Source organism: Pantherophis guttatus, chromosome 5 (assembly GCF_059756535.1).
Source record: "Pantherophis guttatus breed Tessera chromosome 5, ASM5975653v1, whole genome shotgun sequence".
NCBI lineage: Eukaryota > Metazoa > Chordata > Lepidosauria > Squamata > Colubridae > Pantherophis > Pantherophis guttatus.
This window is the reverse complement of record NC_142067.1, coordinates 95305042-95326948: the sequence shown is the minus strand read 5'-3', so window position 1 is coordinate 95326948 and position 21907 is coordinate 95305042. Positions and strand designations below refer to the sequence as shown.

General features: G+C 39.9%; 1 protein-coding gene across 1 annotated transcript in view; it reads left to right on the top strand.

Moving 5' to 3' along the window:
* The first annotated feature begins 14425 nt into the window (after positions 1 to 14425).
* LONRF2 (LON peptidase N-terminal domain and ring finger 2) overlaps positions 14426 to 21907 on the top strand; it is a 38423-nt gene continuing 30941 nt past the window's right edge. Inside the window, exon 1 of the mRNA XM_034431286.3 lies at positions 14426 to 15603. Coding sequence (XP_034287177.3) covers positions 14829 to 15603 — 775 coding nt within the window. The 5' untranslated portion in view covers positions 14426 to 14828. The remainder of the gene's footprint in view (positions 15604 to 21907) is intronic.

Below are 21907 nucleotides of genomic sequence, written 5' to 3'. Positions count from 1 at the left end.
TCAAATTCAACCCAGATGTTACCATCAGGACAGGCCCCTGTCGACTTGTCAGACTCTGCCCAGTCAGAGTCCAACCTAGTCCAAATCTGAGTGATTTTATCTTGCAGAAACTACAAAATCCTCAGCTCTGCCCTGCAAGGGTTCCTCCCTCGCTCCAGGATTGAGGAGAGAGTGGGTCTCTCTAAACAGAGTGGCTGGGCGATTTTCTGCAGATGCAATGAGAGCGGCAAAATATTGGTGCTTTGCCGCTTCCATTGCCACAAGATAAAACCTAATATGGGTTCTTAACTGTGTTCGGTCAGATTCAGATCGGAAGGATCTCCAACCACCCTCCAGGCATCTTCTCCAATGCTTCATTTCCCTGAGCTCCGTGGTGAACCAGGGAGCCACCCGGGATCTGCGTCGGGTCAGAGGCCGCAAAGGCACGATTTGATCCAAGGCCCCTACCACAGCCTGTTCCCAGGCCACAACCAGGGCCTCAGACGAATCGGATAAGGAGGCGGGAAAAGGCCCAAGCTCCGACAGGAATCCTTCCGGGTCCATCAGGCACCTGGGACGGAACAATCTCACTGGTTCCGCCTCCCAGCGGCAGGGGATGATAGAGAGAAAGTCCAGTCTGAGGAGGGAATGATCGGACCATGACAGGGGATAGGTTGACAAGTTTCCCATACCACGATCATTTATCCACTGCCCAGAGAGAAAAACCAGGTCGAGTGTGTGTCCTCCGTTATGAGTTGGGCCCTGTACAACCTGAGTTAGGTCCATGGCCAACATGGAGGCCGTAAACTCCCAGACTGACTCAGATCTTTCCCCGGCCGATGGTAAATTGAAATCTTCCACAACCAGAAGGTTGGGGAGTTCAACCGCCAATTCCACCAGGACATCTAGCAGTGCGGGCAGGGCTGAGGCTACGCAGCTGGGAGATAGGTACATAACCAACAGACCCGACTGAACTCCAGGGTCCCATTTCAGAAGGAGGAACTCACGCCCGCCTATCTGAGGAACAGTGACCTCCCTAGGACTGAGACTTTCCCTAATAACAACCACCAACCCGCCCCTACCCTGGAGTCGCAACTGGTGCAGCACACGGAAGCCTGGGGGACATAAATCGATGAGAGGGACGCCTCCCTCCTGCCCTAACCAGGTCTCCGTAATGCATGCCAGGTCCGCGTCCTCCTCAATTAAATCTCGGACGAGGAGGGCCTTGTTCACCACGGACCTGGTATTCAGATACACCAGCCAGAGTCCAGGGCTCCGCACTCCTACATCCCCGGGGAAGCAGGATAAGGCCAGGGGGGTGGAGCACGCCACCGGCTGGATGCAGCAGGGGCGCTCCCCAGATCCCCTTCTCTCACACCCCCTGCCCCTCCCAACCATCACCGGGATCGGAAGACTCTCACTCCACCGATCCTCTTCTTTCCCCTCCCCTCCCCCCTCATTCAATGACATTTAACTAATTTTATATGTTCCTAAATGTTCAGCTGTTAAGACTCAGAACAGCCTTAAACAACTTGACCAGTTTCATATTTATGTTCTATCTTATTTTTATATTTGTATCCTGCTACAATGAATTCATCCATCAATGGCTTACACAGAAACTAAATTTAAAATGAACATTAAGCAAAAATTTTAAAAAGAAAGGTATGGTTCCAAACAGGTTCAAAAGTTCCCTGGAGCAGCTCCATCTATCTTAAAAGAAGGGACTCTGGGATAGCACCTATCTGATATCTACAGGGAAACTGTTTTAGAAGATTACTGCAACTAATCTTGCAGAACCTCGTTTCAACTCTCTTTAGTTCCCAGTGTAGAGGAGTATTTTTTTCCTAGATGATCTAATAAATTGGACCAGTTAGGGTTGGAACAGGTGTCATATCCTAAATAACATTATAGTCAAAACCACCCAGGATCTGATTCATAGCAAGTGAATTTCTTCAAAATCTACATATTACTATCCCAATGGGCAATACACGACACTTCAAATGTAGCTCACCAACAAGTCCCCCATACTATATGCCAAGTTTTTGAGGTGCTGGAACTTAAATTCAATAAATTTCAGAAGACTAGACCTTGCTTATCCTATAGATTCATAGTTGATCAGCAAAGGAAAGTCAAATGTGAAGGATTAAGGCAATTATCAATCTCACATGCTGAGTATTTTTTTGTATCAATGTCCACAATGGAACTATTCCAAGTATTGATGAAACCAGAATATATCTATTTTTGATGTGCCTTTTCCTTAATGCTTTCATCCTGTCTTATGCCATATTAGGTAATTTAATTACCGTAACATGTGCTGGTCTAATTATCTCACCCAATTGTCATCTGTTGTAACTGCTTAAGGCACTCTGCCTATTGTCACCAGAACCAGAATTATAACCATGCTCATCACAGTAGCAGTTTGCCTTGTGGTGAAGAGGCTGTCTTTCCAAAGCAGGCACTTAAAACAGCTGATTTGCTTAAGGCTAAAATGCTATCAAGTGCTTTCTCTACTTTTTTAAACCAATGATGCTGCCTAAGTTTTATTACTAGTAATGGTCAATTAATTTCTTGTTAGTGAACAAAACCACAAAAAATCCTCAAAAGAAAAATTAGCAAGAAAAACTCTTCTGATGAGCTGCAACATTTCAGTGAACTGTAGGATAGAATCAGTTTTAATTATACTTAGAGTAGATCAATTGGGATCAGTAAGACTTGATAGGAGATCTATTTAGCATAATAATGTAATCTGTGTTCAACCCTTCAAGCATTTTGTGGTTTTGGTAATGTCTAAATTGCACACAATAATGCAACAATGTGAAGTGTGCTTCATGTGTTTTTATGGATAGGTCCCATTATGTCCTTTTGAGTCTGTTTCTCCTTTTCCATGCTTTTGTTATGATCAAAAACATGGTTGGCTGTTCCAAGAAAGAAAATCACCTACCTTTCAAAGCTTTTGTAAATTGGATAAGATACTTCTTGCTTTCTAACTTTGATGAATAACTAAGATTACAATTTCAGATCAGATTTTCTTGAGTCTTATTAAAACTAACTGAATGAATACTATATGGGATTATGCTATATAGGTTCCCTTGGCTTATTATTTAGCAATCATTTCAAATTATGACACATTCCCCCAAAAGCTACTTACAACCCAGTTTCAAAGTTATGGCCACTGCAGCAACCTCAGTCACCTGCCCTTACAACTGACTTCAAGGACACTGCAGCCCCCCACTCCTCTCAGATAGGCGCATCCTCTCATCCATCCAAAGATCAGGCAGACTACTTCATGTGAATCAGCTGGATCTTGAAAGCTTCTGGCTTCCTTCCCTCCCAGTGACTAAGAGGAGATCAGGCCAGCTGGAGTTTGCAACTCAGGGTATTCTAAAATAAGTGCTATTCTCAGAATTCTGGACGTGGCTCATTTTTTTAAGGAGACTCCATTAGTTTGTGAAGTTTGTGGAGCCTCTTCAAAAAGGGAGTCCCCTACAGGTTCATGAGAATAATATCTGATGTGCCGTAAGGATGTAAAAAAGCTGATTTTGTATTGGGCAGGGCGCTTCTCTAAGAAGCTGCAAAAAACAGAAATGTAAGTTGGATGCTGCTGGGCCCTGGAGCAGGCCAAGGCCTGTAAGTCTCTGGGTGGGAAGGAAACAAGCAGGAGGATTGCAAGCTGCAGATGGCCTGATCTCTTCTTGGTCACTGGATGGTTTAAACTCCAGCCACTGATCTCCCCTAGTTCACTGGCTGAGAGGGACTGCAGGGACCCCAAGGAGCGAGAAGTGGAGCATGGGAATGCCTTAGGGGATTGGTAAAGCCTCGGGATGCCTGGGGCAGGCACTCCTGAAGTACACTTATATTCTGTTTAAAAACTCATGCGTTCATTTAATGGCTGCATCAGGGAAAACAGGAGAGTGGGGGGTCATTAAGTGAAGCCATCTTGCTTAATGGTCATCACCACTTGCAACCATAATGGGCAGGCTTCATTACGATCATAACTCGAGGACTACGGTCTGCATGTCAGCTCATAAAAACTAATTTTTTGTTGTTAGATTTTATGGATTTGCTTACTAAGTTATTTTAACAATCTAAGGATGCCACATTTTTAAAAATACATTTTGCAGGTGGATTTGACATTTTGTTGTTTGACTGGTGTTACGTTAGAGATTCTAATTAGCATGTGCTAGCACGCTAGCTGAGGTTAAATGGGACTTTAGTTGTGCTTATGGGATACTGCTCAAAATGATTGACCAATTTTTTCCTGCTAACAGGCAATACTGTATGTGGAACAGACACCGCTAAAGCTGATAATTCAATTTATAACTTTATTATACTGACACAAATATTATGCGAAAGTCTCAAACTCGTCATGTTGGGCAAGGGAAGACAGTGTTTATGGGACCTTAAACACAGGCTTGTGTGATGAATTGTATTACTAAAGTGAAAGCATCAAATAAATAGCTGCATGAAGGTGATCTGATCTTGTGGATTTAATGAGTAAATGCTAGGAACTGAAATTGTAAAATTAATTGTAAGTGAAAAGGCTAACATTTACATCAGAAAGAACAATGTGTCATCTCAGTTGCTTGTCGTATACAAAAGTAGGAATCTATCTTCTGCACTTTAATAGTCCAGTGAATAGTGATAATGGAAGGATTAGGGATGGATTTGGAGAAACACTGTCCATATTCTGAATGAACGTAGTTCAGAGAAAAAACATTTAACAGAGGTATTCTGTTAAATGATATGACTGGTTGGATGAGACTTAATGGAAGAATTTTTTTAAAAGTCTTGATCATTTAGAGCACGGCTGTTGCCATGGCCTGCAAGCTGGATGCATCATGTGCTGGCCACACTCATGCCCGGTTTAGCGAAGGGGGAAAAAGTCCTGATATGTTACGTGATGCTGCCGTGACGCCGCGAGTTTGACACCCCTGATTTAGCAACTCAAAAATGAATAATGACTTTGTACAATATCACGTTTGTTGAAGGTCTGTTCCAAATATGAACTTTAAGCATATCCATTTATTTAACAAAATTAGCATAAATCTAAAAGCTTGTTGATCTGAGGAAACAGGAAACAGGAAAGCACTGATCAATTCAAGGATGAGTAAGTTCTGAATGTGAGAAAGACTGAGTAGTGTCAAAAGTAGAACTGCCTATAAGAGAATTGCTGCAGAAATGGAAAACAAGAGAAAGCTATTGATAGAAAGTCCACTAAACATGAGAAAAGAGGGGGAGAAATCTGAAGATATACAAATGGTATATTTTAGTATATACCATAACACAAAATTAAAGAACAATTATCTCCAATTTTGCCCAAGTATTGTTTTCCTAGATATGAGGGAGCAGTAACATTTAGATACATATTTCCTAAAGGAGGCACAAGCTGAACCTAAAAGAATTAGGATTATTCCACTAGTTTCATCTGTTCTTTCTTCAAAAGAAAACACAGAATATCTGTTTATCCTGAATACACAACATTTAGCAGAAACCTATATCAGATTCCAATCTCAAGACTCTTTTCCAATCGTTTTTCTCCCCTTAACCGTCTTCTTGTATTAATAATACAATACAATACAATATTTGCGAGACCGCCTGCTGCTACCGATAACCTCCCACCGGCCAATTCGCTCGCACAGAGAGGGCCTCCTCAGGGTGCCGTCGGTCAGGCAATGTCGGCTGGCTGCCCCCAGGGGGAGAGCCTTCTCTGTGGGGGCACCTGCCCTGTGGAACGAGCTGCCTCCTGGAATACGATTGATCCTGGACCTCCGTACCTTCCGTAAAGCCCTGAAGACGTTTTTATTCCACCAAGCCGGCCTAGCCTAAATGGTTTTTAATTGGGATTTTAAATTTTATGGATTTGGGGGTTTTAAATTGGGAAGCTAATGATTTAATTCTTTTTTAATTATCTTAACTTTTGTATTTGTATGTTTTTTAATTTTGGCTGTTCACCGCCCTGAGTCCCCTCTGGGAGAAGGGCGGTATACAAATTAAATAAATAAATAAATAAATAAATAAATAATGTCACTTCATACTGTTGTATGAAATATTTTTTCAGTCCCTTGATAGAAGTAGAACTCATTAGAATACCACTTGACAATACCAGACCCAATCCTGATGGCAACTTTTTGCCTAGAATGTTCTGAAATGCCAATTGCAAGTTTATGGCATGTGGATTATAACAGTACCAATCTCAAGAGCCCAAAGTAGGAATGAGAATAATGTGTAATAGCACAAAATTTAGATCCCCAAAGTAAAAAAAAACAGGAGATATCCCACCAGCTAGAACTGAATATTACCGAACTAGGTACTCAGAGATCCTTCTCTATAACATATACATGATCTTCCTTAAATGTTCCACTAAAGATAAAGAGATTCTTCTGAACAGAGGATCAACCGAGGCAAAATTCAGGAAGGGAGATCCATAGCTTGCTGGCCCAAGGAAACTATATGTTTTAAACCCATTTAATATTTCTTTAAACATATCTCTGTAACAAATTGAGGGGAGTAGCAAAATTAATCCCTGCTAATGGTAAGTTTGGGACTAATATATTTTTAGAAAGCTACAAAAATAGAGTGTTTACTTATCAGATTTAGATATAGAGGGACTCTGAATGGTGTACAAGTAAAAAAAAGTCTAGTGTTTATCATGCAAAATATTTTTGTTTGAATTCTTAATTAACTATAATAAAGCATTTTGAAACAGTATTCGGTATACTGAAAATCACTAGATTATATGGAAGTTAATCAAATCTAACTCTAGTGGGCAAAGAAGAAACAATATTCTTGACATTTCTGAAGAATTGCAGAATGATGAGTATAGCCAAAAATACTTTAGTTAGCCTCCTTTGTCTGTTTATTTCTCATAGATTGAGATATAAGGCAGTTAGCAGCTGAAAAAGTGTTCCTTCAAATCGGCAGGAATAGGAAAAATCAATCTGTTTTTGCCTGTAGCATACTGCCAGCTAGAATGCATCATTGGACAATTGCCCGATGCTATATATGTTGACGAATCACCAAAATTAACTGCTGCATCTGACGGATTCCTTCGACAAGTGAAATTGCTGCTTATTTTCCACTCTATGAGTCGAATCCAAATTAGTCTTCCAAACTGAACAGCAGCGTGTGAGCCAGGGATCACGTTTTGGCTTTAAGGAAGTGAAAAGAAATTCTAAATGACAGCATCACATTAAGAAAAAATAAATTCTTCAGTATATGAGTCATGCTTCTAGAGAGTAAACACAAATGGAAGCTATGCTAGTTCTCACAGAAGGTTAAAGTGATCTAAGCGAAACGAAGTGACTACCCCAAGGTAAACTAAATATTTAAAAGTCAATCCTTTTATAGATAGTTAAATTGTGACAGATATTGGTGGAACTGGAGCACAAGTAATATCATCCCAGTTACAGAGTTCTGGCCCTATTGCCTTTGATGGCACTTCTTATGTCATTTAATTATGCCAATCCTGCTGCCATGGGTAATCAAAAGTGGGATCAGCAAGTTACATATAGTACACCCTAGGAGCCAAGTATGCAAAGTTGATTGCAACATAACAAAGATAAATTCTAGCAGGGAATACCGGTACCAAGCTGAACTCCGCATTTGGTAAGAACTGTAGGACCTCATTACAGATAATCCTCAATTTACGATCATAATCAGGACCAAAATTTTTGTTGCTGTGGTTATTAAATAAACTTAACACTCGATTTTAAATGTTAACACTTGATTTCATGACTTTTTCTGTTACATTTAAATGAATCCAATTTCCCAAGACTGCTTGTCATTGAGTTTTTCTTACTCTGCAAAGCTGCCTCTTTCATTACCTCTTTCTAGTGGTATGACATACCACTAGACAGCTAAACATTGTAGGCTTTGGGTATTATCTTTACCTTAGGGAATACAATGTGGAATCTAGTACAATCTATTTCATGACTTTGGTTTCCCAAAATGGAATTATTGATTTCATAATAGCAAAAGTCCGACAACTTCTTGTTTTGTTATTCTGCCTTCTGCCCTATTTCCCCAACCTACTTGCCTATCTTGTTACACCAGCCCAGCCTTGCCCTATGACAAGCTACCCTATATTTTAACAACAAGTAGACTAGCCTTAAGGCATACAACATTAATGCATTATAATTATTGTTAGCTTCAGAATTGTAGCAATTCTGTAGCTGGCCTAGACATCCTTAACTATATTGTAATTTACAGGGAGTATCTTCTTTGTTTTCAGAAAAGGATGCAACATAGTGGCAATACTGTTTTTTTGGCCACAGTGATAACCAGAGGGCGATTAGGGTAGATTCTATTATAAATGGACAGATCTCAATTATTTGAAGCAATTTCTAGTATGCAGCTATGAACAACAAAACCAAGCTAATTCTCTGCTAATATTGAAATATTTTCTGTTTTCACAAAGACAGCTACATCGGAATCTAAGGAACTCCTGCTCTCTTTACAAATCTACCCTTCACATATTTTTGTGAGGAAAGAGAAGCTCCAAGTGAAATGAAATATTTGCTTTCTCGGTGGCCCCTCTGGTCTTGTTAAGGATTACCTCTCCAATAAAAATAATTGATATCAGATCTATGTATGCTCTCAGAAGGCAAACAGGTTTGGCTATAATTTACAAGAATTTACTTCATAGCTCGCCATAACTAGATATGTTTCTTAGTAATTTCTGCGCAGTATGTATTCTAGTCACGGTCAACTAAAAGTGGTCTCTGCTATCATCTCTATCATCACCTGGTAAATCAGAGATGGGCAGCTCCTGGTTGCATATCACTTCTTGGTTATCCAAAAAGTACATCAAATAGCCATAATGGTATGATTGCTCATTAATTATGTACAGAAAACTAGATATAACAAGTGTGTTAAGTCTTGAACACACTTAAGGCTAAAAATAACTCCAAATTTAATAAATAGTGGGCTGAACATTGAATATCTCTTTACTGACCCTTGATCCTTGTGATTTTTTTTTACCACCAACTCTCCATTTCAAATACCAGTAACTTTTAGTTGATTTAAAAAAAAAAAAAACTTGCCTTCTCTTGAGGTAAATGAAACTTATACTGCTATACTTGTCTTCAAATTATGCTGAATATTAAGAGTCATTACTTCATGGTTCATATTTTGAATCAAAATATATTAAATAAAAAAATTACTGTTGCAGCCTGAAATTTTAATCAAAAAATGGAAAAGTACTTCATTCCATTTATTTAAAAACCAAGAATATTTTGGATTCACAGTGATTTGCTACATGTAGGAGTGTCCTGGGACTGCATTATTTGCTGACTAATTACAAAGTCAGCAGAGCAGATAAACAAGTCACTTAAGAGACAAACAAGCAATGTAGTCATAAGTGCAGCTTCCTCCAATTAGATGCCCACACAGCTATTCTGCTTCAGGAAGACAGGTGTTGCCTAAGCCATTTGGAAAGGCAAATCAACAATGCATGTTGCCACTGTTTTGCATTCATGATGCAAAAACATGATGGGTGATTGAAATTCAGTTCCAAGCAAAGAAGCAAAACTGCCTGCCCAACTCCAACAGTCCACTATCTGTCTACTGACCTGAATTCAAAATGCCATGTGTTCACTGTTCTTTTTTTGGCTTAGGGATACGTATCAGACTTGATAAATGTGTTATAAGGGGAATGAATGGACTACTTCAAAAGTATTGATGTAATGGAAATCTCAAATTATAAAATACGCACGTAATAATGGTTAGTGAGGAGGATACATCTTGTTCTTCTTATGGGAAATACCCTCTATCAAAATATCTTACTTTGTTGTTTTCTACAGCTTTCCATTGAAAAAAGTAGAACCTTTTGGTTTTTTTTTTAAATGCCAGTGGGGGTTATATAGGGTTCAGAAGACTATTTGATGAGGTGTTTTGAAAAAATAAAAAGTTGTTGAAGAAACCAGGCCAGCACTCTTTGCACACCTAGGACTTTCTCAGTTGCCTTTTCAATAAAGAGAATGTACAACCACTCCAATAACAGATGGTGGAAGGTAGAATCATTAAGAAACAAAATCTCAGTATATCATGGCCAGTGCAATTCTGTTACCTTGGTTGCAGTGGAAACCATTCTCACAACAAAGTAAAATATAGGTTGTCCTTGTTTTACGATCACAATTGAGCCCAAAGTTTATGTTGTTAAGTGAGACATTTTATGATCTTTGTTGCCAAAGTTAAGAGAATCACTGCAGCTGATAAATTAGTAACTCAGTTGTTAAGTGAATCTAGCTTCCCCACTGACTTTGCTTGTCAGGATGTCACAAAAGGTAATACATGACCTTGGGGAACACCAATCATCATAAATATCTATCTCTTCACAGGCCTCTTTATCAGTGTTGTCAAATTGTCCATTATATGGTCAATCATATGATTATCAAATTTAGTCCATCATATGGCCCTCTGCAGCCTCCTTACATTGAATGAATGCATGCACTTTGTGGGATTACCCACAAAGCAATTTAATTAAAATATTAAAAAGCAGGTCTTGAGTAGATGTCTGTGATGCTGTATTAAATTGCATTGTCAAACAAATAAACCTTCCCTCCTCAAAATAAAATCATGAATGGAAGATATAAGAAAGAATATCTAAAATGGAATTTCACTGGACTGGAATGGTCAAATGCATGCACTACAGTTCAAAGTCCTTGGTTCAAAGCTTACTTTAGCTGAGAATATCTATTACCTAGCTTTTGATAAGTCAAATACTCCAAGCAACATTACATTTTAATATATACCATAACACAAAATTAATACCATTCTAGATTTTGATGTTGCAGTATAGCTACTGCAATAAAATATATGAAGAGCTTTCATTATTCCAAAAGGGACGCGGTGGCTTATTTGCACCATACTCTATTTCTGAAGAGAAATCTAAAGGTCATAAGAAAACAGTAGCCTTAGCCTTATTATCAATTAATAAATTTACATTTTTGACTGTTTCATAATGTTATAATAAAAGGAAATATATACTTATAATAATAATTAAATCAATCTGGTGTATCATTGTGTAATTTGGTATTCATGTGGCTAAGACGCTGAGCTTGTCGACTGAAAGGTCAGCACTTCAGCGGTTCAAATCCCTAGCACCGCATAATGGAGCAAGCTCCTGTTACTTGTCCCAGCTTCTGCCAACCTAGCAGTTTGAAAGCACACAAAAAATGCAAGTAGAAAAATAGGGACCATCTTTGGTGAGAAGGTAACAGTGTTCCATGTGTCTTTGGCGTTTAGTCACATGACCACGGAGACGTCTTCAGACATCTCTGGCTCTTCGGCTTTGAAATGGAGATGAGCTCCGTCCCCTAGAGTCGGGAACGACTAGCACATATGCGCGAGGGGAACCTTTACCTTCATTATTCCATTTTATGCCCTTTTTGTTCCAACTCAGTTTACCAGATTAAATCTATGCTTCCATCTTTTAGTCTAAAAACTACAGTATTTATTATTTGGATTCACCACTAGATGTCCCCAACAAACAATTCTTATTAAAACAGAATTTTCAGTAACTTCTAACCAATTTGGCAGTTGTCTATTAAACTAATTATTATACAAAATTAAATCATTAAAGATGATTTTGTATTAGTGATAATATATGAAAAATCCTGGTCCCAGATATGTTTTGCCAGGTATCTTCATGGTCCAAGGTTGTAATTAAATGGCTGGAAATGACTGCATATTTCAATTGATTAACTGTTAATGTGAAACACATGAATATATTTTTTGTCTATTTTAGAAAGTCTGGAGAAGTTTTTCATCACGTCATGAGGACTGTACTGCTAAATGTATCTAAAGCTCAACTGTATTAGTTTCACAATGAAATTCTTTATGTGACGGTGAAAACGTTTGAGTGGATAAATGATAAAATATACTGTCTATTTATAAAAAAATCTGAAGATCACTTTTCAATGCAAATTCACATTCTGGATAAGAAAGTGCTCTGTATTTAAAACAAAGATGGCTTAAATTGTTATTACATCTATGCAGGAAATTTTGCCAATATTACAGAAGCAATTTGTCTTTAACCAGGATCTTTTTTTCAATTTCTCAGCCTAACTATTTAATCTTTTCTGGTGGTTCCATTACAGCAGGGTTTCCCAGACTGTGGCAACTTTAAAACTTGGGGGCTTTAACTTCCAGAATTCCCATGCTGGCTGGGGAATTTTCTAAGTTGAACTTCAGGTGTCTTAAAAAGTTTCCAAGATTGGAAAACCCCACATTACAACATTTAAAAAGCATGCAAATGGAGAGCCAAAAATACCTCTTCCAGTTTCCCAGGAATTCTAACCTAGTTAAAATGTATTTCTCAATGGGATCACAATTTCTGACAATTGTTAGAAATTCATGCAAACTATAAGCAGAGGCTTACAATGCTCAAATTCTGTCAGTACTATGGAAGGACTTGAATTGATATACATAATCATAAAAACATTTCCCTGAAGCTGATGAAGTTTTCTGTCCGGCATAGAGGTAAGCATAATAATAATAATAATAATAATAATAATAATAATAATAATAATAATAATAATAATAATAATAATAATAATAATAATAATAATAATAATAATAATAATAATTTTATTTCTATACCGCCCTTCTCCCGAAAGACTCAGGGCGGTGTACAGCCTATTTAAAAACACAAGACAAAACAGCGATTAAAATTTAAAATAATTAAATAGATTTGGCTCAAATTTAAAACCCCAGAAATTTAAATACCCCAATTTAAAACTATTATGTTGATAGCCCAGCCTGGCGGAACAACAGGGTCTTTAGTGCGCAGCAAAACACCCAGAGGTCGGAGATCTTACGTATTTCCGGGGGCAGTTCGTTCCACAGGGCTAGGGCTCCCACAGAGAAGGCCCTCCCCCTGGGTGTCGCCAGCCGACATAACTTGGCCGATGGCACCCGGAGGAGACCCTCTCTGTGGGAGCGAACTGGTCAGTGGGAGGCTATTGGTGGCAGAAGACGGTCTCAAAGGTACCCGGGTCCTATGCCATGGAGCACATTAAAGGTGGTAACCAGCACCTTGAATCGCACCCGGAAGACCACTGGGAGCCAGTGCAGCTTGCGCAGGAGGGGTGTCACGTGGGCACAACGAGTTGCACCCATAACCACCCGCGCGGCCGCATTGTGGACCAGTTGGAGCCTCCGAGTGCTCTTCAAGGGGAGCCCCATGTAGAGAGCATTACAATAGTCCAACCGGGAAGTAACAAGGGCATGAGTGACCGTGCGCAGGGCGTCCCGGTCCAGAAAGGGCTGCAACTGGTGAATCAGGCGAACCTGATAAAAGCCCCCCCTGGCCACGGCCGTCATAAGCATGCTAGGTCCTCTGGCTATTTTACACTACCACTTTCATTATCCCAGGTTATTAACCATGCTTGTCAAATGCATCAAATTTGATTATCCCAGCCTAATCAATCAATTAAAATTGTAAGAAAATACATGAAAAAAGTGGGAGGTTTACATTGATAACCTTGTATCTTGATCAATGGAAATGTCTAATTTTGGAAGCTACTATTCAACACTAATGTATATAATAAATCAAATATAATCGTTTTGATACTGAGGGGAGAGAATAGGTTCTTGCATAAGAAAAGAATGATCGAATACCCATGTAGTCTTTTTCTGTGAATATAATGTAAGCCATTCTTATGAAAAGGCCAAAAAAAAAAATATTAAGCATAGGTTAATAAATTTGAGCAAGCTATTTATCTTAACTTTAGTGCAATTTTTGAACTCAGTGTATTTTGCATGCTATGATTTATGATTCAGCAAACCAGGCCACAGCCGTGGCACATTAACACATTGTGTAAACTCTTATAAATTGCCATCTTTTGTTTATTTCCTGCTAGAAAGTAATCTAGACTAGATTAGAAGTAATTCAGCGTGTTGAATTATTCGTCGAGGATCTCATCTTTCATTAGGTTCCATTTTTTATGAAAACTGAATGGGCCCCGCTCCGATAAACGGATAGCAAGAACTCCGCTGTGCCTGACAACGTTGCTGCGAAAGTTGCTTTCGCTTCCCCTCGGACGTTGCAAAGGAAGGCAGAACAAGTTAGCCTAATACCTCTGTTTTTTGTCCAAAAAAAAAAAAAAAAGCAAGCTACATAAAACGTGTCTATCAAAATACGCCAGATTTACACCCAATGGTTGAAGAGGAAGTCCTAAAAGCACCGGGTAACTGAGACCGCCCCGTGGAGCTCTTTCTAAATAGATGTCACCTACTCAACTCGGCGAAAGATCACACGGAGCCTCCCTACGGAGGAAAGGAAGAGGAAGCCCGGCCAGAAGGGAGCCATTCGGTTACCTGCGCTTCCCTTCCAGGAAGCCTCCGAACGGCGGCCCGACCTCTCTCCGGCCGCGCACGTGCGCTGCGGCTGGCGGAGGGCATGTGCGCCCTGCTCACCAGGCTGGAGACTGGGCGGGCTCAGTAGGGCGGTGCTGCCCTCCGCCGGGGAGGATGAGTTATACAACGGCTCGGAGTTGCATAAGCGCCCGAGCCCAGAAATAGTCGCGGTTGCCTGCTCGTGTGGCTCCAGGGAGGGAGCGCGCCGTCCGATTCTCCTCCCCCTGACCCCGCTGCCGTCTCCACCGCCGGGGACCGCCCGAAGCAGGGCTGGCGGCGCTTCTGAGTGGCCCGGCCCTCTAGCGCGAGGGTCCGAGGCCGGGCTGGGCCGTGGGCGGAGGCGATGGAAGGCTACGCTGGGACGATTCCCCGCGCCGCCTGCTTTCGCGGAGCCTGACTTCGACCATGGAGCCATAGCAGCCGCAGCCCCCCGCTGCCGCTGCCGCCGCCGCCGCCGCCGCCGCCACACCCACTTGGCTTCTTGGGCGACAATGGAGCTGGGGCCGGCCGCCGGGCAGCCGGCGCAACAGTATCCCCACCATCCCCAGGCCCTGTCGGGCGGAGGTCCCTGCCCGGAGATGCTGCAAGTGGCCGAGGAGGCTTTCCGAGGCGGGCAGTTCGCGCTGGCGGCCGAAATCCTGAGCTCGCAGCTGGCTGAGCTGCTGCAGCCCGAGCGGGGCCTGTGCCTCCGCCAAGGGGACGCGCTGGCCCGCGCGGGGCGCATGGCCGAAGCGTTGGACTCGTACAGCGTCGCCGCTAGATTGGCCCGTTTGCGTCCCGAGGAGTTACGCGAGCTGACCGAGAGTTTCGCCCTCCTCGTCCGCGACAAGGAGCTGCGGCTGCCTCCCTGGCAGGGCCCTGGGAGCGGCGGGGGCGCCCCGGAGGCGGCTGACCCGCTGGGGGACCCCGGTTGCTGCCGCCCTCCGGAGCCGCTCCGCTGCCCTTCGTGCCTGCGTCTCCTCCACGAGCCGGTGACTTTGCACTGCGGGCACACCCACTGCAAGCGCTGCGCCCGGAGCGGCGGCGGGCAGTGTGTCCGCTGCGCCGTCCGGCGTCCCGTCTCCGCCTGTGCCTCTTCCGCGGCCCCCAGCCCGGCCGGCCAAGCCCCCGCCGACCCCCGCGTCAACGTGGTGCTGGGCAGCTTGCTGGAAAAATGGTTCCCGGCCGAGAATAGAGCGCGCCGGCTGTGCGCCGAAGGGGATGCCTTGCGGGAGAAACAGGATCTGGCGGCCGCTTTGGAGAAGTACAACCAGGCCCTTGAACTCGGTGAGTGCCCGTTCGCCTCGCCCCCATTTACATCCTACTCGCCTTGCTGATTTCCCTCGGTCGCCGGTATCAAGCCAATTTTAGAAAAGCCTAGCGTGACATTTAAACCTCAGTGCTGTAACAGTCATAAGCCGACTTTTTTGGCTCACAAAGAACGGAAGAGGGGGTGGTGGAAAAATAGGCCGACTTGTATGGAAACAGGTTAGTGGGGGAGGAAACTCTGTGTACTGTAATCAGTCTCCCAGAGTGAGGTAGTATATCTTCCTAGGGCAATAACCATACCTTGGGTAGGTAAAAAGCAGACTTGCAGAGTGTAAACAAAGTTGTTCTGTTACTCTGCTTCAAGGGTCTGCATTTTGGTGTGTTTCAGATAAAACCATTTCTTAAAACTGTTCTATACTGTTCTGTACGCCTCTCTGTGTGCACTGTTGACTATTCTGTGCACCTCTCTCAGTGTTAGCTGCTGTAACTTAAAAGAAAAGCCAAACTTAGTTTAGATCACTTTTCCTGCAACACAGGCTTGTATAAAATTGTATTACGAAAGAGAAAGCATCAGATAAATATGTTTCTAGTGCAATCTTCCTTAGAACTGTGACACAGATCTGAAAATGTAACATGAGAAGTTGATTTATTCCATCACATTTCACAATTCAATGACATTGGTAGTGGTTTTAAAAATTTGAAAAGGGGGGGGGGGTAAATGTGATCTTTTTAATTATATTTGCTGAATATCATAGGAGCCAACATAAACTGATTTGCATTCTTCCACATACTACATCGTAGAAACAGCCAAAGATTTTCTTAGTTATGCAAACAACTCTCTTTAGTCTGACGATTGCAATTGTATAATGGTTCCTTGTTAAATATGGTGTAAGGAATGTACTACTCCAAAACAGACATGAACTTGTGTGATATTTAAACTGAAATGTGTGAGTTGTTACATTTCTTGGTTTAAGTGGCAGCAAGATATTCTGGGTCTGATGTGTGAATTAAATGTGAGTTAGTAAGAAAAAATTCTATTTGTATATTTGTCTATTATATAAAACATAATTTTAGGACTGTTGTGAGAATCTTAGTGAAACAGCACTGTGGAAAAGTTAGTATATTGGAAACTTGGGAATGATTTAGTACACCTGAAACAGTATTCATATTACTCAGGACAGCTTTTTACCTAACATCTTTTTCCTGCCAACTAATAATAGCCAATCTGATTTTCATTATCTGTGTTTCCGCTAGTCATAGAAATAGCTGGAAATGAATGCCACAAGTCTGGGCAGGGGGGAGGAAGGAGGGGAGGAATTATGAAACATGCACAATGACATCATCACATAAGTGCCACAACTTACATACATGCATTAGATATTGAGTGCAAGGATGTAAGAATGGCATATGCTTTATGATATCATTATAGTGTGCTGTGTTAATCATTTTACTACCATTGCAGTTTGCTGCAGATGGTGCTCGGTCCCCTTCCTTTGGGGCAGAATTCCTAGAACAGCATTCTGTCAACAGATATTCTCCAGATACATCATACACAACCACTTTCATCCCTAGATGAACGATCATGCTAGTGAAGATCATGGGAATTACAGTCAATAATATCTGGGGACCAGCAGGTCGGAAATATCTGATTTTAAGTGTGTTTCCCCGTTTGTTAAGACATAACTTCATTGCCAGTCCTCTTAATTCAGACCAAAACATTTACAAATTTCCTCAACATTTCTTACAACTTGGTTGCAATAGTATTTGTCAACATTATTATTATATGGAACAGGCCAGTATATTTAATTGCAAATTCAGTTCAGATAAGAGTTGAAACAATAAGCACCGAATTGCAGGTGACAAAAATCAAATAATTTGCACCATCATCATTGCAACACAATAGGAAAGAGAAGAAGTATAATATAGTCTATACTGCAAAATACTAACATTTTTAATGTTTTGGTCTTGAATGCTGCTTATGAGATTTTATGTATGCTTCTTATACAATCATCTAGTCATTACTGTAAATTTTACATGTCAGTCTAACCATTGAAGTGCAATCAGAGAAAAACACTTATTAGTTTCCTGACATGTTCTTCTAACTGAGCTCTTCCTGGCTAACTTAATAGTCTAGGGAAGAGTCTTATATGGAAAGAGGCTCATTTTTTCTGTCTGCTGTTTTGTTCTTCCAAACAGTGCCATTGTAGAACACGTGTGCATTTGGAAAACAAGGTGTTTCATGACTTACTCTCTGTAATATGAACATCTAAATTATCTTTGTAAATTTAATAGGCAACATGGTATAATTGTTTTATTTTTTCCCTCTGACATTGCTAATAAAAACTTTTTCACAGTCATGTTGGAAAACATTTAGAACAATGTCAGATTTTTTTCAGTTTTGTAATTTGATAAGAAATATATGGATAAAGTTTTGGGGGAAAACTTAGTTAAAATGCTACAACCTATGAAAATATCTCCTTCCTTTTTTCCAAATACACACTGAGAGTCCCCCTTTTTGATGAATGATTCTTATATTCATCTTGAAAACCATAAACTCAAGTTAGGGTGATTTTGTGTCTAATAGGTCACTCTTAAACTTAAAAACTGTTTTGGCAAAACTCTGATAAGCATACAATTACCAATGAACTCTCTTAAAAGTGAAATGTTAGGTAAACAAAAATATAATTCTGAAAGACACTTGATTTCAGTGGTTTTATATCTTATTGCAAAAAATATGGATTTTGAACAATTTTTAGTGATTAGATGCTTGTGATACAAGAAAGATAAAGTTGTTAAAAAGTTGTTTCCAAAATGTTAGAGCCAAGTTGCAGCTGTACTCAGCCAGATGTGAAGCCAGTCCTCATTCTTTGCTTTGTTTTTCTGATCCTAGTATTCTAAACATATATTACCAGAAATGGCTAGACAGGATTATGGAATTTATACCAAACATGGCCATCCCAGAAAACTTTGTAAATTCTTCAAGAAGACACATATGCTTCCTATGCCAGGAGAGTGCTGCAGTTTGGTCACTGATTGTATTGGGGTAGCTGCCATCTGATTTTTTTTAACCATATTTTGCAGATACCCCAGTCTACAATCCCACAGTACTGTAGAATTGGGTGATAGGAATTTATCTTTGTCATTGCCTTTCAGCGCAATTTATATTTCAGTTAATCTCCTGTCTTGCAATCATGTCATGCTGGCCACTGATCCCCTTCAGTTGCTTCTTTACCAGGCCTTTCTGACCCGGTTGCTGCTGCCAAGATATATGTTGCTGTTGTTACTTAGGATATATCCATAGCATCTTTTCTTAGTTGGGATTATAATGTGTTGGTTGGATTTTTCCCCTTCTTATAGTGGTCCTTATGCTTAGATTTGTGAGGATGTGCTTCCAAGATAGAGAACTCGTGAAGACTGTTCAGATCTTTCAGTGAGAATTTTCTTTTTACTTATATATGTGGGACAGAGAAAGTTTCAAGTTGGATCCCTATACTTCATTTTGAATTAAAGAAAAGCACAGATGCAGCTTCCTGCTTCATAGGGAAACAGTGTCTTGTAGATTCTCCCTGTCTCAATTTTAGGCTCCCAGGTATCTGCTATAAACTCAAAATCTTCTTTGATAAAAGCGGCTGCTTATTAGATGAACAAAAGTAGACTTATCTCAGAATTACAAATGGAGTTGATTGTCAATGGCAGGGATTTCTTTTAAAATACTAAATAAGCGAGAAATAAACGTTTGCACAGAAGAGATCTTGCAGAGCAGTTTCTCATTTGATTACTCAGGGTTGAAAGAATATAGTTTTAGTTAGATGTCTAAGTGATTTAAATTTAAGTTTAAAGAGCAAACCTAACTGTCTCACACACAAATTTAGGCCATTCAGCTGATAATGTATTTGACCTACCGTATTTATAATTTTTGATTTTAAACATGCCACAGATCTGGGTTTTATTAAAAAAATACATAATAATGTGTCAGAGAAAGTCAATAAATCTTGCCACACAACATTACCTAACTTTTATTTAAATGTGATTACCCAAGGAAGATTAAAAACACGGCAGAAACTCAGGGAACAAGGTACAGAAATAGATTGGTGGCCCTACCTACAAATACAAACTAGATACAATCAAGATAATGAGGAAGGAGGAATCGAAATAAATCCCAACCGACTAGACAAATTATTAGGAGCTAAAGATGGAAATTTGATTTCAAAGATTTACAAATACTTATTAGAATTCGACCTAGCAGAAAATCTAGTCAAAGGACAAATGATAGCTTGGGCAAGGAATATTGGCAAAAACATACAATTGGAAGAATGGGAAAGGGTATGGGAAATCAACTATAGAATAACAAAATCCGTAGCATATAAGGAGAACCACTACAAGATGTGGTACAGATGGTATCTAGCCCCTGCAAGATTGGCGAGGATGTATGCAAATCTTAATCCAACGTGTTGGAAATGTAAGCAAGCACAGGGAACCTTCTTTCATGTCTGGTGGCTTTGCCCAAAAATTAAGAAATATTGGATAAAAATAAAAATTTGGATATCAGGAATAATTGCAGAGGATATTGAGTTAGAACCAGAAATTTTTTTGTTAGGAATGCTTAACCAAAACATTAGAAAGGAAAAAAAGTACCTAATATTACATATAATTACGGCAGCTAGGTTAGCCCTAGCACAAGTCTGGAAAACAGATCAATTGCCAACGGAGCAGCAAATAATTCAAAAAATTTACACGTGCAGAAATGGATAGACTAATGTTGAAATTGAAAGATAAGGAAGACTCACAGTATTTTAAGATATGGGACAGTTGGTATGAGTGGATAAACCAATGGAAAAGAAGGTAAAGTCAAAATTTAGTAAGAAATTAAAAGTAATAATTATACACCATCATTAAGGAAAAAAAAGGAAAATAAGTTTTTTGTATATATGTGTACTTATATACATTATATATACTTTGTTTGTTGTTTGTTGATACTGTTGATTGTATTTTAAGGTTGTGAATGTTTTATATAATTTTATTTTTTTTAAATTAATAAAGTTTGTTTTTTAAAACTAAAAAAAAAAGAATGTGTCAGAGAAAGTCAATAAATCTTGCCACACAACATTACCTAACTTTTATTTAAATGTGATTAGAGCTACCTTGTGTACATAAGGATATGTGGAAATGCACATAATTTATGACAGGTTTTATCTACATTCTAGAGAAATCTGTACTTTTAACATTGGAAGGCATTAGGTCTAGTAAATGGGATCCAATGGAAAACAAAGCCTGAATTAATCACTCTGTATCAAGTTATCAACAGTGAAATGCTTTACTGCCTTGCAGTTTATGACTCATCCTGCAGCATTTCTAGAAAAGCCTTTTCCGGTTTATGATGAAAACAGCCATATGTAAAATGTGTTGGTACTGCTGATTTGAGACAAAATAGACAGATTCATTGCAGGACCATTACCTTTGACCTCTGCTGGTTAAACATCCAGAGTGATTTATTTATTACTGATTTTATCTAAAGTTGCTAACCTTTGCAGGCTTATGTAACAAATATACAGAGTAAGCAAGAGCCAGCTAAAGTCAGATAACAATTACACTTGAAATTTTTCTTTATTCAGAAGGTTAAAAAAGCCTTTTGTCCAGACTCTGTGTAAGGAGTAAAGTTTCGTATGCATTGTGCAGAAGCAAAGCTAGGATTACTTCTGACTATAGGGGTTAGCAGAGCTTTATAGTTAAACAATATCCTAGGGTAAGTAATGATTCCTGAATGTTGGCATAGCTGTATTATTATAGCTATATATGTACTGTATTTACCAAAGAAGGATATGGAGGTCAGATGACTGCAAATAAAGTTGGATGCCTTTGAAGATCAGCCTTTGCGGTTACAGGAGAAAAGCCATTCATTCATTCATTCATTCATTCATTCATTCAATTTGTATAGTCATCCATCTTAAACCACTAACACAGGGCAGCATACAATCATGAAGACAATTTAAACAATAGAAAAGAGTAATTAAATTCAATTAGCAGCCAAGAGATATTATAATTAAAGAGATTAAAGAGCCGAGGTGGCGCAGTGGTTAGAGTGCAGTACTGCAGCTACTTCAGCGGACTACTAGTTCAGCAGATCAGCAGATCAAATCTCACTGGCTCAAGGTTGACTCAGCCTTCCATCCTTCCGAGGTGGATAAAATGAGGACCCGGATTGTTGGGGGAAATATGCTATTTAGTATAGTGTCTTTGGTGTAAGCTGCCCAGAGTCCTTGAAGAGTGGGCGGCATAGAAATATGAAAAACAAACAAACAAACAAATAAATAAATAATAAACA